The 18,912-nt window shown below is 36.8% G+C and overlaps 1 protein-coding gene across 1 annotated transcript in view; it reads right to left on the bottom strand.

Annotated features, from left to right (window-relative positions):
* WDR49 (WD repeat domain 49) overlaps positions 1–18,912 on the bottom strand; it is a 144,430-nt gene that overhangs the window by 82,029 nt on the left and 43,489 nt on the right. The window contains exons 5-6 of the mRNA XM_073230429.1: positions 9,404–9,571; positions 7,610–7,758 (exon numbers count right to left, since the gene is read on the bottom strand). Coding sequence (XP_073086530.1) covers positions 7,610–7,758; positions 9,404–9,571 — 317 coding nt within the window. The remainder of the gene's footprint in view (positions 1–7,609; positions 7,759–9,403; positions 9,572–18,912) is intronic.

The raw sequence follows: 18,912 nt of genomic DNA, 5'->3' as shown, positions 1-18,912 counted from the left end.
ACTAAAAATGAAGGTACCTAATGATTTTAAGTTCTAATTAAAACTACTTAAAGTAATAAGGAAAACATTTCTGCATCCTTAAGATGTCTTTTGATAAAAGAAAATAACTTTGTTCTAAAGTACAGCTGTTTTTACAGAGAGAACTCTAAATGAAAAAAAAAAAGGTATAGAAAGTTTGTTGAAGAATTTAATATGGTCATGCTATATAAAATTAAAGCAAATAAGTCTTGGTATCAAGTATACAGCAAAATTAGAATATTATTTTCAGTTAAAAAGAACAAAGTTTTCTTAACTGTTAGTCTGCTCTTAATATTGAAAGATTGCAATGGGTTCTCTAATTGTTTAATCAAAGCAGTTTCTCATGCTTAAAGTCTCAGTGAGTTGTCGGAGTATTTAAGAAAATGAGATCTTAATTTTAAAAGGACTAAAAGCTAAACTTTGCTAACAACTGTGTAATCTTCTTTATTTGCCTTTAACTTTAAAGGTTTTAGGTTACTACAAAGATTTGCAGGCTGTAGGTAGGTATACACACTGTAATACACAATTAAAAAGCTGTTCACTTGCCACACTTCTTTAGTTCACTCATTTGTAACAACTATGCTAGATTACTTACAAGACCTTTACTGAATAACAGACAAAGCTAAGCCTTTAAGCATTTTATTCTTAAAAGATTTAGCAGATAACATCAACTTAAATGATCTTAGGTAAACTTAGGCAGCTGATAACCACAAGAACATGCCCACCTCAGCCAAACCCAAATTACCATTAATGCTTAACATTTTTTATCAGTTTTTCTGGAAGTTTTAGAATGTCCAATTTTTACAAGTGCTTTGTTGTCATTCTAGTTAAATAGATAAGTATGTTTCATGGCAACCTATAATCCTATTTAAGCAAGTGCCAAAGAAACTTTCTTCTGACAATTTCCCAAAATCAAATTCAAAAAGGTACTTTTACCTCTAGTTAACTCTGAGATTTTCCAGAGAGCACCTAGAACATGTCAGAAGTTTTTCTCATTGGAGAAAATATTTAGCTAATTTGGCTTATTTACCTGCTTAATTACCTAGAAGGCACTGTCACAGAGAATGATGCTAAACTTTGTTACTGAATGTTTGGTTTTACAGAAATATCCTAATTTCCTTATGACAACTGTCTTACAGTAAGCTCTCATCATATCTTTAACCATTGTCATTTGTAAATCTTTTGAACAGATATTAGTTACATAGGATTAAGTAAACTAAGAGAGATGATTTTGTGGCTTTTTGTTTCAAATGTTATTAATAAAGTGTTTTAAGCTTTTTCTCTTAAGCTGACAATAGTTTAGTAAATAACTGTCTTTGTCAGCAGAATTGAAACTTTATCTTTCTCTCTACCTGATCCCTCCAGAATTTAAAAACTCTCAGTGACTATTTTTGTATTTCATGGCAGTATGTTTATTTGCACAAGTTCAATAAGAATCTGCTTTCCTTGTAAGAGGACCAAGTAAAAACACTGGTTATATTACCAAGGCTTTGACTGTAACATCATACTGAGAGACACGTGTGTAAACTCAGATATGAACAGACAGCTTTAAAGAACTAAGATTGACTTTATAAAGCCAACAAAGCCCCTTAGAAGAACTGGCCTGGTACCTTGCTTACAGAGTTCCCAGCAGCCTTACCAGGGGAGTAAAGAAAGTTACTTCCTGGCAGGTGCAGGAACCTCAGGGATGTCTTGAGAACCTCAAGAAGAGAGGAATTCACCCAAATGTACAGGTACTGCAGGCACAACCTGATGGTAAGTCTGGCTTGGCTTTCTAGCCTCAGGAAGCTTTTACAAGTCCAATCTGAAATTCCTTATAAAAAGTTCCAGCAAAGCATATTTAAAAGAGCCTATGTAATCAATTGCTCTTCTTGTTGCACTTATGCAAATAATCAAGCCAACTGTTAATTATTTTCTTAATCTGGCTACTTGTAATAAAAATGAAGGTTATTTTAGAGAAAAGTATTGTTTCAATAATGCAGTCTTATTTATACTAAATCCTAATACTAGTCATTGAGATGTAAACTCGATCCAGAATTCCAGTCCCCCATAATGGCCTGGCTAATGCCCACACTGAGCCCCTTAATAACAGTTTGTAGTTTACTCTTAGTTGCCCCTTGTGTCCTCAGGTTCCTCCAACAGCGGCTAACCCAGATGACCTGGGTGGACACCAACCAGATGGGGGTTCTTCCCAATGAACCCCCTCCTTTGGCCTAATACCAGCCTCAAACCCACACGATGCCCCTTGTCAGCCGGAAGCAGCCAGATATAGTTGTCGCCCATTATGACCAAAAGGCTAGAATGTTAGGCTGGAGGAAGGAAAAACAAGGACATGCAAACAGAACAGAGAGATACCATAAAAGGAGAACAGACCAGACCCCAAGGTCCATGCTTTATATGGAAAGGGGACAGCTCTTCCTGAATTCCATCCTTCTGATGTGCCAACTAAGACCGGGATGTCAGCCTCCTCCATCTTGGAAGGAAAAAAATTTCTAGTTGTCTATTATGTCACCTTTAGCCAATCATACCTCTCCATGCCCTCTAGGATAGCTTGCGCACTCCTCCCCCTCCTAACCCCTTATAAGCCCCCATCTCCCTGACTGGGTGTGACTTCCCTGGCCTGTAATACCCAGACCGGGGAACATCACCCAGGAATTGCACTCAAATAAACTGCCTGGTCCTTTATTGCCTCTCATCACCTGCTTATTTTGGCTAGAATTCATCTTACAAAAACCACCATGAGATATCACTTCACACCAGTTACGATGGTCAGCATTGAAAAGACTAAGAACAAAAACTGCTGGCGAGGATGTGGAGAAAGGGGAACCTCCTACACTGCTGCTGGGAATGTAAGCTAGTACAACTATGTGGAAAGCAATATGGAGGTTCCTCAAAAACCTAAAAATAGAAATACCATGTGATCCAGGATTCCCACTCCTTGGAATTTACCCAAAGAATACAACTTCTCAGATTCAAAAAGACATATGCACCCATATGTTTATCACAGCACTTTTTACAATAGCCAAGATATGGAAGCAACCTAAGTGTCCATCAGTAGGTGAATGGATTAGAAAGGTGTGGTACATATACACAATGGAATACTATTCAGCCATGAGAAAGAAACAAATCCTACCATTTGCAACAACATGGATGGAGCCAGAGGATATTATGCTCCGTGAAATAAGCCAGGTGGAGAAAGACAAGTGCCAAATGATTTCCCTCATCTGCGGAGTATAACAATGAAACAAAACTGAAGGAACAAAATAGCAGCAGACTCACAGACTCCAAGAAGAGACTAGTGGTTACCAAAGGGGAGGGGTGTGGAAGGGTGGGTCGGGAGGGAGGGAAATGGGATTGAGGGGTATTACGTCTAGTCCACATGGTGTGGGGGATCACGAGGAAAACAGTGTAGCATAGAGAAGGCAAATAGTGAATCTGTGGCATCTTACTACACTGATGGACAGTTACTGCATTGGGGTATGGGTGGGGACTTGATAATATGGGTAAATATAGTAACCACGCTTTTTCATGTGAAACCTTTTTAAGAGTATATATCAATAATACCTTAATAAAAAATTTTAGAAAACATTCCTAAGCTAGATACAAAATCCAAAGCCATATAGAAAATAATTTTAAGCTCAACTTCTTAAAAATTAAAAACTTTTGAATAAGAAAAATAAAAGATACATGGCTGAAAGAGGTAAAATATTTGTACCATATGTTGAAATGGACAAAGTACTTCTCACACTACTACATATCAATAAGTAAAAGACAGTCCAGTCAATCAGTTAAAAGGCATAATTGGATAATGCATACACAAGAAATACAAATGATAAAGAAATCTGAAAAATAAATTCATTCTAATTTTTGACCATAGATTCACAAAAAACGCTGAACAGATTAATAGTATCCATTATTGACCAAAGTGTGGGAAAACAGGCATCTCTGTACACCTCTAATGAGTGTACCAATTGTACAATGTTTCTGGCTCTACAACAACAATATTTACAAAAATCCTTTATAAAGAGCATCCCTGTTGACTCAGTAGGATCACCTCTGGGAACTTACCTCCAGGAACTTTTCACAAAAAAATCAACTACTGTAGTCTTAAAGATGTGTGTGTGTGTGTGTGTGTATAACAGAAAAAATTTGAAATGAGATCTCTCATAATCAATAGGTAACTGAATAATTAAGTTATGATCATTCATACTATGAATTACTAATAGAAGGTAAAAATTCAGATCTATGTACTAACACAGAAAGGTCTCCAGGAGATACTGTTTAAAGAAAAGCAAGTTGCAGAAAAATATGCCTACTGTGGAACCGTTTAAAAACGAATAATAAATACTACCTTGTATTTGCACATACACATAGGATGACATATATAATAATATAATCCTACATATTATTATAACATAATATGTAATATATTAAGTATTTAATAAAAACATGAGAAGTTACACATCAAATGTTAATAGCTATGTTTTGGGAGAGAAATTGATTGGAAGCGTAAGTGAGCAAGAGGAATATTCACTATCTGTACTGTATGTTTTGTTATTTATAATTTTACTTAAGGGCATGATTCCATTTACTTGTGTTATTTGACAAAATGACACTGGGTTTGTTTCTGGATGGACAGAAGGAAGTTGTGGAGGGGTGGTGTGCAGAAGTGAAAGGAAGACAAGCAGATAAGATGTAGTCACCAACACAGAAGTCTGACTTTGTGTTTCCTTTACCAATCCTGGGTCTACAATGTTGGAACCAGGCTCTAAGAAAAATCAGAACCTCAAACAAAGGATTAAATTACAAATGGATCTTATAGTAGCCCAGGAGAGAAGAGTTAGGAGCAACAGACAAGCTGAATCAGGCTCCCTGGTTGGAATGCCAACCCCAGCAGAGAGATTTCCCCAAAGTTTTGAAAATCTTTTTACTTTCCGTGGTGATTCCTCCTCAAACGACCAAGTTACTGGTTCTCAGCAAGTCCTTGCCATCAGTGACTGCCATTTTAGGAGACAGTTTAGTAGTCCAAAGCAAAATGCAATTGAACCATTGTTTAGTTATGATACCACATTCTATAGGGATAAACTTATTGTTTAATCATCACTAGAAAGTAGCAATAGAGCAATCTTCAAAAAAAGAACTGGTCTTGGATCATTTTTGGAGGAAATTATTTAGATCTAAGTTGTTTTGGTGTGAAAATCACCTAATTTAGCAGCCCATTGACTAAAACATGCTCCCTGTTCCCTAACTTAACCCCAGTACAATCACAAATTTTACGGCAATAAAGGAAAGGTTTAACCTGGTAGCAGAAAGCCCTCCTGTTGTGAAGACATACAGACTGAGATTATTATGCATTTATCATAGTGAAGTGGATTTAAACTAATGTGAAAGACAGTATGACAAGCTTTATTATAATGTAATGATTTAAAAGTCAAAGCAAAAATAGAATGATAAAATGGCCTCACAAGAGGTCAGGTAGTATCAACATTGATGATAGCTGTACACAATCAATTTTGACTCTAAGGCGCTTTTTTCACTTGCTTTTAAAGTTCTAAAACCTTCCAGGAAATTCTATGATAAAATGCCTGTTATTCCTTTCATATTTATGATTGATAAGGATTTATTCATTTAACTAAGATTTATTGAGGACCTGCTATGTGTACGGCACAATTCAAAAGTCGTATAGTTATGAATCTTCACGTACATCCTCTTAGTACACTATTGTATACGTCACATTCAACAGATACATTAATATATGCTAGGTCCTGGGAAACACAAAAACAAATGCAACAAATTATCTTTGCCTTTAAGCACTCATAATCTAGTTTAAGATACAATGTACCTAGACAACCCTTGAGTATACAAGTGAGATTATTTAAATTCAATAATAAAAATTAGAACAAAGCACTAAAAGATCTCAAAAAATAGAACAACTAAATATGACCTGGGCATCAAGAAAGGTCTCATTCTGAGTTTCTTCGGTACTTTAGAATCACAATAATATGTCTTCTCTTCAAATTGCTAACAAATAATCATTGAACAAACATTACAAGATGCCAAGCACTTTGATGGATACTAAGTATACGGGGTGAAAGGAGACTGCTTGAAGAAGCACATTAACAATTTTAGCTCAACAGGATTCATGCTCTAATGAGAGACACAGGTGCAGCAGGAGTGCAGAGAAAGAAACACCCAGGTCTGCATGAAAGACTCCAAAAAGTCTGAAATGTTGAGGATAATTAGGCATTTGCCAATTGATCATGCAGGAAAGGGAACTGAAGGCAGAAGGAGAGCATGCTGCAGAGTCACGGGCAGCACAGGCAGGACAGCTGAAGGTCTGAGGAGGCCTGAGCGCTAAATGGATGGAAGAAAAAGCAGGAAGTGGAGTGGGATGGGGAGACAGGGGAAGGGCTTTGTATAAATACGTGGGAATTTTAGACTTGATATTTTGACTAAGTGCAAGATGATATATTGAACATTTTTTCCTACAAACCACTTAATTAGCAGTGGAGGGTGGAGTCAGACCAGTGTGAAAGTAGGGAGACAAGCCAGGAAACCTTTGCAATATTTTGGGCAACAGAAGATGAGATTTTGAATCAGAACAGTGACAGCCAAGAAGGAGAGGTGAAGCTGGTAATTGCATTTTGATGGTAGAATCCAGAATTGGTAGTTGATTGGTGAAGTTTAAAGGAAAGGGAGATTTACATGATAATACAATAAAGTAAGCAAGTTTGGCCGAATTTACAGATGGGGTGAAGCTAAAGAGTTGAATATGAATTTCTATTTAATTTTACTTATACACATATCACTTTAGAACAAAATAATAAGCAAGATTCACTGAGAGTCTCAACAGGCTGCCCCAATAAGTCTATTGCCCTCCCCTTCTCTTCACAACCAAGTGTCTAGAAATCTGTCACATGTTAATTGGATCAGTAAATCAGGTATTATATAAGGTGGAAGTTTCACTAAGGCAATGACAAGATTACTAGAGATTAAGAAATTTTTCCTAAAAGAATATAAGTAGTAAATGATCGGTCAGGATTCAACCTGTACTGTGTGGTTCTAGTGTTACGTTTTTTTCCACTGTATTTAACGTATCCCAATAATATCATCATACAAAAACAGACTGATATACTTGAGATGTTCTTAATCTATTTGAAATTCTTTATATTAACTTTGATTTCCAACTTACTCTCTTCAGTATTACAATAACAAAAGCTAATTGTCTATGTCAATTGTGATTTACCAAAACAGCATTTCCTCATCCCGTTTCAGTTTTTTTCTATTGAATTAGTGAGAACTTTGGGAAATTTCAAGATGTGACCTATTGAGTGCCCAATAAAATTAAATCTATGAGTAGATGGTTTTAAAAAATTTAATAAAAAACTTCGTCCAGTTGTCCAGGACTATTCTTAAGTTGCTATTCAATATCATTTCCAAATATCGAATTCCAAAGACATTGTAATTAGTCAGTATATTTTTAAAATCCATGCCATCTCTTAGAAGAATTGAGGACCAAAGATAGATTTGGGTAGGGACTGGGGAAGCAGAATTAAATAAATTAAATAAATAAATGCACAATGTCACTTACTTTATCACTGGAGAAGCTGAAAAGTTGTTTTCTTGCAGCAAAGAATTGGACAGCTATTACACTGGCTGAGTGACCCCAAAGGACACCAACTGGCTTAGAGACAACATAGGGGTTCCAAAGGCAAACTTTATTGTTAATGCCAGCAGTTGCTAATTAGAAATCAGAAAGAAAATGATGTTTTTCATAACATGAATAACACATAGCATTTTTTTTAAATGAGTATATCACATATCTATAGGCTGATAAATGCCTTCTAAGCACTAAAGTACCCTTCCTTGAAGGAGGAGAAGCTTCTCATTGCCCAGGGTGATAGGACATGAGTTCTGTCACTGGAAGGAGTATGCCTGAGGTGAAAGGACAATACAGTCCCATCTAGGAGGCAACCGGCAGCCCAACCAGGGGGGCACAAAGACCTGCTACCCAGTCCTGATATTTCGCCTCTCCAGCCAAAACAGCCTAGGAATGTAGACCATGTGAAAGTTATCCCAGGAGCAAGAAAGAAATAAAATAACATTTAAAGTTTGTTTCCAAATTAATGAAAAAGTATAAGGAAACAAATGATTTTCACTTTCGTGTATACCATCTAGTATATTTGCAAGCAAGCAAGCAGTAAGTTGACCTGCTCTATTGAAAGAATAAGGTATCTTGCACATGAATTGGTTGGGTCCAGGGGGCACATCAAGAGCAGAGGGCACAGTGCTTCTTTAGCACTGTGGAAACTCAGTAGAGCCCTCTTCACCACTCCCTTCTTTGGGGCTGACTCTGGGGCCATGTTTACATATCCTTGTTTTTCCAGCACTCTGCCAGGCACAAATTAGTGGTCAGCATAATGGTGTTGAAATAAGTAATCAATGAATCTATGAAATGGTTGATAATGAGTCCCAAAGTCAATTTGCTAACCTCTCAGTCTCCTCTAATAAATCTACAAAATTCCTTGAAAGTTTGATGTTGCCGTATTCCTAGATTCATAGTCAAATTATCTTTTACCATGAGTAGCAACTTTGTTAGGGATTTCAGAGACTCAGCCCTCTCGTTGATATCAATACTATTTCTATAAAGGATAATTATTGAATGAAGATTAATATGACCCACTCCACCATGTATGTTCATTTTCTGTAACAACACTGTCAATTTTTTAATGATATCGTTTTTTACAACACCTGAATTAATATCATACATATCAAATTATCAGCTTTCAAAATGTCTAAATATTTTATTTAAATAGTTAATGCCTGAAAATATTTATGGTTTATATCCTCAGGTAAAATGTACTCTTTTATATAAAAAAAAGAACTCTCATATAGCAAACTAAAGCTTTAGTTTAGGATAATCTGAAATTTTTCAAAAAGCATTAGAGGTTGTACTTGAAAGGTGAAAATGTTCTATGATTCGCAGATATTGTGTGTTTGCATGTGGGTGTATGTGTGTGTGCATATGCACACATGTGTATGTGGTAGCAGGGAAAATGATGTATTTGAATTACAAAGATGGCAGAATAGCAGACGCTGCACAAACTGTCTTATTTCTCTATGTCATTTTACATCTCCCACCAATTCTAATAAAAACACTAATTAAAGCATTGGGGCACTTCCTCATAGTTTCACTCCTATGTAGTTCATATACATTGCCCATCATAATGCATCATTATTAGACATTCTCAGGCAATAAAATATGAGCTGCTCAAGTTGGTCTCCCTGGCCATAAAGCAACAAGGTGGAGAGGCTCCATGCATACAAATATGCATCCCAGACTGTTGATGAGGCCCTCATAGTTACCATGATTTATTTTACATACCAATTAAATTGAGCCGAGAGTGGTAATCAAAAGCATGAATGCCCTGGGCAATGTTGAAGGATGTCACTTTAAGATGCTTTTTTGATTTCTCTCTCCATGCTAGTACCATAGTATTTGTATTGCTGGTTGTACTGGAAATGATAGCATCTAAAGATGCATTGTAAGTAACTGATAAAAAAAGGAAAATGATCATTAGTTGATTTCTCAAAAGAAATGAGCAGAATTGACTGTTGAAATATATGAAGTTGAAAATTAAACTCAGATTATGATGACACAACCTGACACAGAAAATTCCTCATTGATACCTTCTCCCACCTCCTACTAAAGAACTTACAGAGAGATGTTACAGCAAAATCTGCATTTGAACTTTTTACCCAATCTAAGAATACCTTGAAAAAAGTGTTTTTGATTGGAACACATGGCAGGAAAGAATATTGATCACAATAATCATATGGGTTTCTGGAGATGTAAAATGAGTAATTGGCCAAATTTTGGGTTTTTCCTCCTGGGAACTGAAACAGGCAGACAAGAGCTTAGCAGTCATTTGGTGCTTTCAGAAGTCCAGCCTGTGCATAACTTATGGTTTATTTAAATTACTACTGGTCTAGAATGTTTGAGAGTAGGATGACCGGGATTCAATACCCTGCCAAGATTCACAAAACACAGCTAGAGACTTGGGCAAAAGGCTGTTCCTGCATTTCCGATGACCCTACAGCAGATGTTGTTGAGCAAAATCCCATTTCCCGTGCAAGGAAAATGATTCTGCCTTTTGTCAGGAGGACCTTCCCACTCCTGTCAGACTCACATGGGCCAAAAGGCCAATAGCCACAGCTGCTCTTCCACCAACTTTTAAGCCACTATACCCACGGTTAGGTGGAAGTTCTCTTAGCAGTTTGCTCAATGATCTGTGTCCCAGAGTTGAAGGATTTCTGATTTAACCTTAAGGGGTGCCTCACACAAAGGGGGATGTTGTAACTTTGTATAGCTTCAATAAAATGGCTCTTGGAAATATTTCTGATCTGCTTATTACATAGAACCAAGAGGTGACACTGTTGAATGACAATTCCCAATGGGTTACTAGCATTCCTGCACTTATGAAACCAATCACTGCCTTTTCTACTAAGTCCCACTGCCCGTGAGCCTGCCAGGTCCCGAACTGAGGTTCTGTCTATTGACAACTACATCTAAGTAGCCATCCTCTCAGTCCCAGACCAAGACCCCACTTCACCTTGAATCTTCCCTTTCCCTATCTCACTTTTCTATGCCACTTAGCCCCTGAGGAGCAGTATTCCTCTGTTTCATTCTCTCTCCATCCTTTTCTCTCATCTACTGTCTTTCCTTCTAAAAAAAAATAGAGACGGAGATAAAAAGAGCAGAAAGGGAGAAAAGGAAGGAAGGAAGGGGGAAGGAGGGAAGGAGGGACCCAAGAAATGATCGGTTCTTATGAAGCTGAGTCCTTCGAGCCTCACTAGGCATAACAGTCCCTGACGATGGCCTGGATTACTGCTGCTGCTTTACAGGAATGCCAACAGTACACATTCGGATGAAAATTGTTCTTGTTAGGAAGCAACCTTGCTGAAAACATTCCCTTGTTTACAGAAAATGCTACGTTTCAACTAAAATTCTAACTCAACTCAGTGAAGCAATATTGCATGATCTAAAGTATACAACAAACAGTATAACTTTATCTTCAAATCTTGGATATTCCATAATACCATAACAGCACAATCCAAATCAAATACAATTGTCTACCCAGAAAATTAGTTTGTCTTATGTTCCCACATTATATCCAAGTATCATCTTTAATTTTGAGTTTATGAAGAAAGATATATCAAGAAGCACATTTTGCTCTGGTATTCAAAGTATTGCTGTAAGATTTGAATCTGCGGGTTACCGAGTAGCATTCAAGGGCCTGTCGTGTTACATATTGGAGACTCAACAATTCACACTTTATTCCTAAACCCAGATATAACTTGTTTCTGATTAAGGTGGAGAATGCCAGAGCTCCAGAGAATACTGACTAAAAATTGAGAGCAAAGCCATTTCTTTAAAATCAAATTAGCTGATAAATAAAGATGTTTTCCCACCTTCTTAAAGGCAGGAAAGGAGATGATAATAGGTTATGATGAAAAAAATTTTAAATATCAAGTTAGGGAATGGGATGAGCTGATAAAATGTAATCATATTCTCAGTGAGTTTGGGGATTGGTAGAGGAAAATATATTTTTTATTACCTTTAGATAATATTTTGAGGGAGAAAAGACAACTTAATCATGTCTGTGCATTAAGATGCTCACTTGCAACTCTTCCACTCTCTTGCCACTAAGTCATAAAAAGGCATTAAAGGAAACTGCCATCCATCCTTGTCCTCGACTGTGCTATCAATTAATCGAGCCTGTGCAACACCAATTAGTTAACGTGAGAAAGCGACTTGAAAATGAAAAGTGATACCTAAAAACTAAGTAATACTATTGCATGCCTTAGAATAAACTAGAGTAATCATTTGCCAACAGAAAGGAGTTGTAGCAGGGTTAGAAAATTGGGGTATTTCTAACTAGGATTTCTTATCATTTTCCAGTCTTTTACTTTAACAGCTGTGTGACTCAGGAAAGCACTCTACCCTGAACTTTCTTTGATGCTTTCTTATTTGAGGGAGTTGATTTTCAGCTGCATTTCTTATTTTGAGGTTGTAGTCACATTGTCTGAGACCACCACAGGGATCTCTATATTCTGAGCAACTACTATTTCAAAGAAGAAAGATGGAAAGAAAAACCGTTTCCGTTTCATTTTTAAAAATCAAAATGCATCTAATTGCTCACTGCTAGGCACATTAAAAAATAATAATGCAATTAATTTAATTAATAATTTTTCAAAATACTGATTAGATCTATTTTCATGATACAAATGGGTCTTACCTTCCACTGTGCTATCAAATAAGCTGCAGGAAGAGACTCTTTCTTCAAACCTAAACACAACGAGGGGACTAGCAAGGAAGGGCATCCTGTTTTCATTCACTTGGTGGTGCACCATCTTTTTGTCTGAACCGATTTAGATGCAGAGAGGTAGAACAAGACACAAGCAGGACACCAAACTTAATCCCTAACAATTATCAAGTTCCCTCTAAGGAAATGTAACTTGGTGTCTGTATTCTAAGTTCTCTGCCACAGCTCTGTTAATTAGCTCAGCAATTAGTGATACTGTATGTCAGTTCAAAATGCTTTGTCCCTTCTCCTGGACATGGTCAAAGGGGACAAAATACCTTTCAAATTAAAAAAAAAATCAATGATTTTTGTGTTTGGCTATTTAGTGTTTACTCTTCCAAAACTGCTCTTTTAGGCTACAGTTTCCAAGACTTTCAGTAATATTGTCTTTGTGAGAAAGCATTTATTGGGGGCCACAAAAAGGGAAGTTCTCTGAGATTTGAAACATTTGTATTTGCCACTCTTGCCCAAAATCTCCATACTTACTCTATGCACTTCAGAATGTAATTATTTTTCTTTCCATTAAAATATAACATAGAACCACTTGGACAAGATGAAAACATTTCTCCTTCCAAGTCTTAAATAAGAAATATGAACCTTACCTTAAAGCAGTAAGCTAAAATACTCTTTGGTCCCAAACTGTTTTTCCTTTAATATTACAATTTTATACTCTATCCTTAGCTTCAGTGAAGCAGTATTACCATACTTGTTCATGTGTTTCTTTATTTCCTCAATTGTATATTCCTTTCTCACACTGAGAAGAAAATTAGCAAAAATATTTTCTGAGAAGATCTGAGAACATCAACGCATATTGCTGGGGTAAAAAGAGCATCAAATCAAAGCAACCTTTGGGTGCTTGACCCTGAGAGAGTAAGTGTTGCAGACCAAGGAACATATCATTACTGAGTCCACTGTCCTATGTTTGACTCCAGCCTGCCTTCCTCCTCCTCCTCATTTCAGCGTTTCCTCCCTTCTTCTTGGGTGAAAATAACTGAGCTGCAAACCAACAAAAAAATCTTGTGTTTAAGCTTCTGCATCTCCATTGCTAAATCTGGGAAAGGCATTCATTCATCAGTTAGGACTAAGTAGGTCCTCCTTTCAGAGGTACCTGTGAGCTTCAAATATAACATTTGAAATAAGAGAGAATCTTAGACAGAGACTTCACCTTTCTATTCTCTACTCTCTCCTTTTTGCATTACCTTCTCCTCTACTTTTTTTCCTCAACATTCATTCGCATAGTATTAGACTATACATTATCTATAAAAATATTTTTCTCACTTTCTTTTAAACATAAATAATGCCTACTTTTCAAAGAAGAAAAACTACAAATAGCAAGATTTTTTTTGGTATCTTTCTTTTGAAATACTTTACAATAACATTTACCCAACATCTCCATCTGTTCAGGCCACTATAATGAAATACACAGGATGGGTGGCTTAAAAAACAAACATTTATTTTTCGCAGTTTTAGAGGCTGGGAAATCCAAGCTGATGGCACTGACAGATTCAGCATCTGAGAAGGGCCCTCCTCCTGGCCACAGATGGCCTACTTCTTGCTGTGTTCTCACCTGGGTCTCTTTTATAAAAGCACAAATCCCACTGATGAGACATATACTCTCAGAACCTAACCACCTCCCAAAAGCATGACCTCATTGAGGGGTAAGGATTACAACATATGAATTTGGTAGACATACAAACACCCAATCCATAACTTTCTGCACCTGCCCCTTCAAATTCATGTCCTCTCAAATGCAAAATACCCAAAATACATTTCAAAAGTCCCCAAAGTCTTAACTCATTCCAGCATCAACCCTAAAGTCTAAGTTCAAAGTTTCATCTAAATATCATCTAAATCAGCTATGGGTAAGACTCTGGATGTAATTCATCCTGAGACAAAGTCCTCTCTGTGCTGTGAATTTGTGAAACCAAACAAATCACTGTGCATCCAAAATACAATGGTGGGACAGACCTAAGAAGGGCTTTCCCATTCCAAAAGAGAGAAACAGGAAGAAAGGGGCAGTAGGACTACGTCAACACAAAACCTAATAGGGAAAACTCACTAAAGTGAAAGCTCAAGAATGATCCTCTTCTGTTTGATGTCCTGCTTTCCAAACCAACTGGCATGGCCTGTTACCCCTGGCTCAGTGGGTTGTGTCCGTGCTGTGGCAGCGCCCTCTGCCCCCGTGCTGCAGCTCTCTGAAGAGGCCCCACCAATATCTTTGCCCCACTGGATACAGCCCACACCACAGAGCTCTGTAAGGCTCTCACCCCTGAGGCATCACACTGGGCAGACTGGCCACCAAAACAGGCAGCCCCATCCTTTGAAACTTCAGTGCAGTATCTCAGAGGAAAAGACCAGGAACTTAAAGACACAAAAATGGAATCTAACTAAACTGAAACATAGTCATATTTTTTTAAAATACTGAATTAAAGTGAATAAAACCTCCTTAACGTGCAGAGCAATATCAAGCACACAGTATCTAACACACACGTAACTGTGGAGTCCCAGAAAAGAAAAAAGAGGTAAAGCAGAACACTTTGGATAAAATAACAATAGAAAAATTTCCAAATTTAATGAAAACTGTTAAATCCACATACCCAAGAATTTCAATGAATTCCAAGCAGCATAAACACATACACACACACAAAGAAAACTGAGGTACATACCAATCGAATTGCTTAAAATCAATGAGAAAGAGAAAACTGACAAAACATTCTACTGTTGGAGTAGACACTAAGAAGAATAAAGGACATATTGCCTCTCCTAAGAAAATTGTTTTAATTTTCCGTATTTGTATAAATGTGATTTACATGGGAGGCAACCAAATTTCCTCCTGGGATTGGAAAGGTTCTGACAGGCAGGACCAAAATTGTGGTGTAGGTTTAGAAATCTTTAGGATTGGTTCACAGATTAAGCAGTATCTGAAAGCAAGATTTTAAAGAAAAACCCAGGAGCAAAGCCAAAATGGAGAATACTATAAATCATGCAAGGAGGAGTCCATCAAAATTAGATGATGCAGAGGCAAAATAAGGAGCTTGGCAAAGGTAAGGGAAGTTTCAGGGACAATATTGCCAGAAAGACTCTTCTTAAGTGGCAGGATCTGGAGTACCTCAGGGTAAAGAATCCTTCGGGAGTAATCAACATTGATGAGGCAAGCTGGGAAGAGTCAGCACTGGGCCCAGGAGAGCATCTGTGATCTGCAAACAGAACATTTCCCACTTGGAAACTGAAGTCTTTGTAGGACATTCTAAAATGGCTCATTATTCCACATTTTCAGGGCTAAAGTCCTAAAGAGTCTTGTGTCAGAGAGTTGCTGATTTCTCTTTGCTTTATCATTTCCATTTTCTCATGATCAAAAGCCTTCTAACTCTTCAGTCTAATTGCAATTTCTTTCTTTGTCCTCCAACCTATGCTGGACAAACTACCAAATAAACTTTTCCTAAATGCTGTCTGCGTAAGGACTGTCCAAGTTTCTTCAAAAACCTTCAGTGCTCCACTCCTAGGAATTTACCCAAAGAAAACATGATCTCAAATTCAAAAAGACAGATGCACCCCTATGTTTACTGCATTACTATTTACAATAGCCAAGATATGAAAGCAACCTAAGTGTCCATCAGTAGATGAATGGATAAAGAAGATGTGGTACATATACACAATGGAATATTATTCAGCCATGAGAAGAAAACAAATCCTACCATTTGCAACAACCCGGATGGAGCTAGAGGGTATTATGCTCAGTGAAATAAGTCAAGCAGAGAAAGACAAGTAGTACCAAGTGATTTCCCTCATTTGTGGAGTCTAACAATGAAACAAAACTGAAGGAACAAAACAGCAGCAGACTCACAGACTCCAAGAAGGGACTAGTGGTTACCAAAGGGGAGGGGTGGGGGAGGGTGGGCAGGGAGGGAGGAGGGGATTGAGGGGCATTAAGATTGGCACACATGGTGTGGTGCATGGGGGTCAAGGGGAAGACAGTGTAGCACACAGAAGACAAGTAGTGACTCTGTGGCATCTTACTATGCTGGTGAAAAGTGACTTCAATGGGGTATGGGGGGACTTGATAATATGGGTGAATGTAGTAACCATGTTTTTCACATGAAACTTTCATAAGAGTGTACATCAATGATATCTTATAAATAAATAAATAAATAACCTTCAGTGCTTCTTCTTTCATTTCTATCAAATGTGAACTTGGCCTGGTTGACAAGACCTTTCAACATATGTCTCTGTAAGGCCTATTCACTTTTATTTCCTCAATATTCAGTGTCTAATCTATTCATGTCTATGTCTCCCTCCATCATTGTTACACCTGCTTATCTACATTTACTCATGTTTACCATGCTCTCTTTTTCCCTCCACCTATCCATCAACTACTACCCCACCTTGAAAGCTTTCTCTCATGGCTTTTCCTGCTTAAGAATTATGCTAGAAGTCCAAATCTCATGTAAACGGTTTAGTAGTTAACTTTCAGTGTCAATACAATGTTCTAATAAACTATTTTACATTAATCTTTAATTATTTTTCATATATTAAGTGTCTTGAGGGTTAAGCCTATAATTAATCTTTCTTCTACAGTCTCCAATGCTTCAGGCAATTTTAAAGCACATAAAGATAAATAAATAATTGTTGATTGATTGACACATCAAGTCTACAATTTAAATAAACTGACTAAAGTAAATTTTTCAACCATTCTTTCCAATATTATCCAATTGATTACATGAGTTTGATTCAAAGGCCTAAGAAACCTATAATGCAAATTAAAATAGCAAAGAGTCCTAATTTTTTTTATATATAAAACTTCTCTGTAACCAGTTTCTACTTGCACTATTCTAGAGGCCAGACTCCAAAGTCAGATTCCTTAGGTCACAGAAGTGAATCTCTACTGCCAATACTAAATTAAGTTCCCATGCTATCTTGTCAGTAGATGAGGGAACCACAAACAAGAAAATGGTATGTTGGAAACACAATGAGCAATGAATTCACACTGATCTAGAGACAGATGCTTGTCCTACAACTTAACAGACAAGCGTTCCTCAGCAGGTGACTCTACCAGTAGGGCTGGTTTTTTATTTAAATGAAATTGTGATAGGATCTAATGTGAGAACTTGTTATTCTTTCCCTGAGTCTGAAAAGAGTATTTATACATTATTCACATTCAGAAAAAAAACAATCTCGGTTTTAAAACCTTACTTACTATACATATTTCCAACCTTTTCAAAAGCAGGATTCTATTTGGCAGTTCTCTGTATTTATCCACATCAAATTAAGGTCACAGAATTCAAACAATACACTAAACATCAGGAAAACTACTTCAAGAAGACTTCAAGAACTATCATTTTATTACTACATCCTATCTAGTCTTTGGTTTATACATTAAAATACCATACTTGTTTGGAAGAACCTGCAAAAGCTCTCTTCAGATCCTAGTGCTGTGATTCGTGTTTCCATGTTGTGAAAACATAACACATAATTTTGTGTCTGTCACATACACTGACCAAAAAAATCACCTTTTGTTTTTCCCACAGCTAATATCATGCCAGAATTAAAGGATGGATAGAAAGTACCAAACACATGGTATGATTCATATTAAAAAAAACAAAAGAAAGGATTGATTCATTGGCATCAAGAGGGTCATACCAATAATCCATGCAAAGTAGAATTAGTCCCAACCTCCTAAAAACCCCAAAAAGGTAAAACTACCATAAAAGTCAACAACTGGGTCCATTCTGACTGTCTCCTCTTCTTCAAAGTATGTTAGAACTATACCTATGATGTAAGTCAATTAGATTGTTCATTTCAGTGGGCATTATTTAATGTAGCAATTTAGAAGTGAGAAAATTATCATAGTCTTTAGTGTCTGGACCAAAAGAGGTATTAGAACATGTATTGCACATTTGGATCTTAAGCCATCAGAGGCAAATTTAATGAAAATTAGGCATATAATGAAAAACATATAATAATAATATAATAAACTCATTGACAACTAGGTTTCAAGAAAGTTCTGGCTTTCTATACATGCTGTCTTACAACATAATACTATCACACAGAACTGCTACTCAACTACATTATATCAGAGGAACTCAGTCATCATGTCAAAAAAGAGAAAAGAAAATTAAGAATATTTTGTTTTAAAGGCCATCAAACTAATACACTTTCTATGAGAACATGAAGAAAACAAAGGAATGATTTTAAGGGACCTTGTTAAATTATTTTATTAAGCAGCCTCAAACATGACTCAATGAGATTACTTAAGATCAGAGTTGGGTTGAAGTTAAATGGAATCTGTAAAAACTTTCTCCCTTCTCTTGAGATTTCTTGAGTGCACAGTTCATCTGAATTAATTGTATGAGGCATAAATTATAGAAGGAAAGAAAAGAAAGAAAGAATTCCTGCTAGTGTTCTGGGGACAGCAGAGAGTCCAGGCTAAAACCTCCAGAGAACCAGTTATTGGTTTCTAGACTTGAACATTTTGTGTAAAACATTTTCCTCAAGGAATATAAATGTAGAAGTCAAAGGTGACCATTTCTCT

The sequence above is a fragment of the Manis javanica genome, chromosome 3, assembly GCF_040802235.1.
Source record: "Manis javanica isolate MJ-LG chromosome 3, MJ_LKY, whole genome shotgun sequence".
Classification (NCBI taxonomy): Eukaryota; Metazoa; Chordata; class Mammalia; order Pholidota; family Manidae; genus Manis; species Manis javanica.
This window is presented reverse-complemented; position numbering and strand designations above follow the sequence as displayed.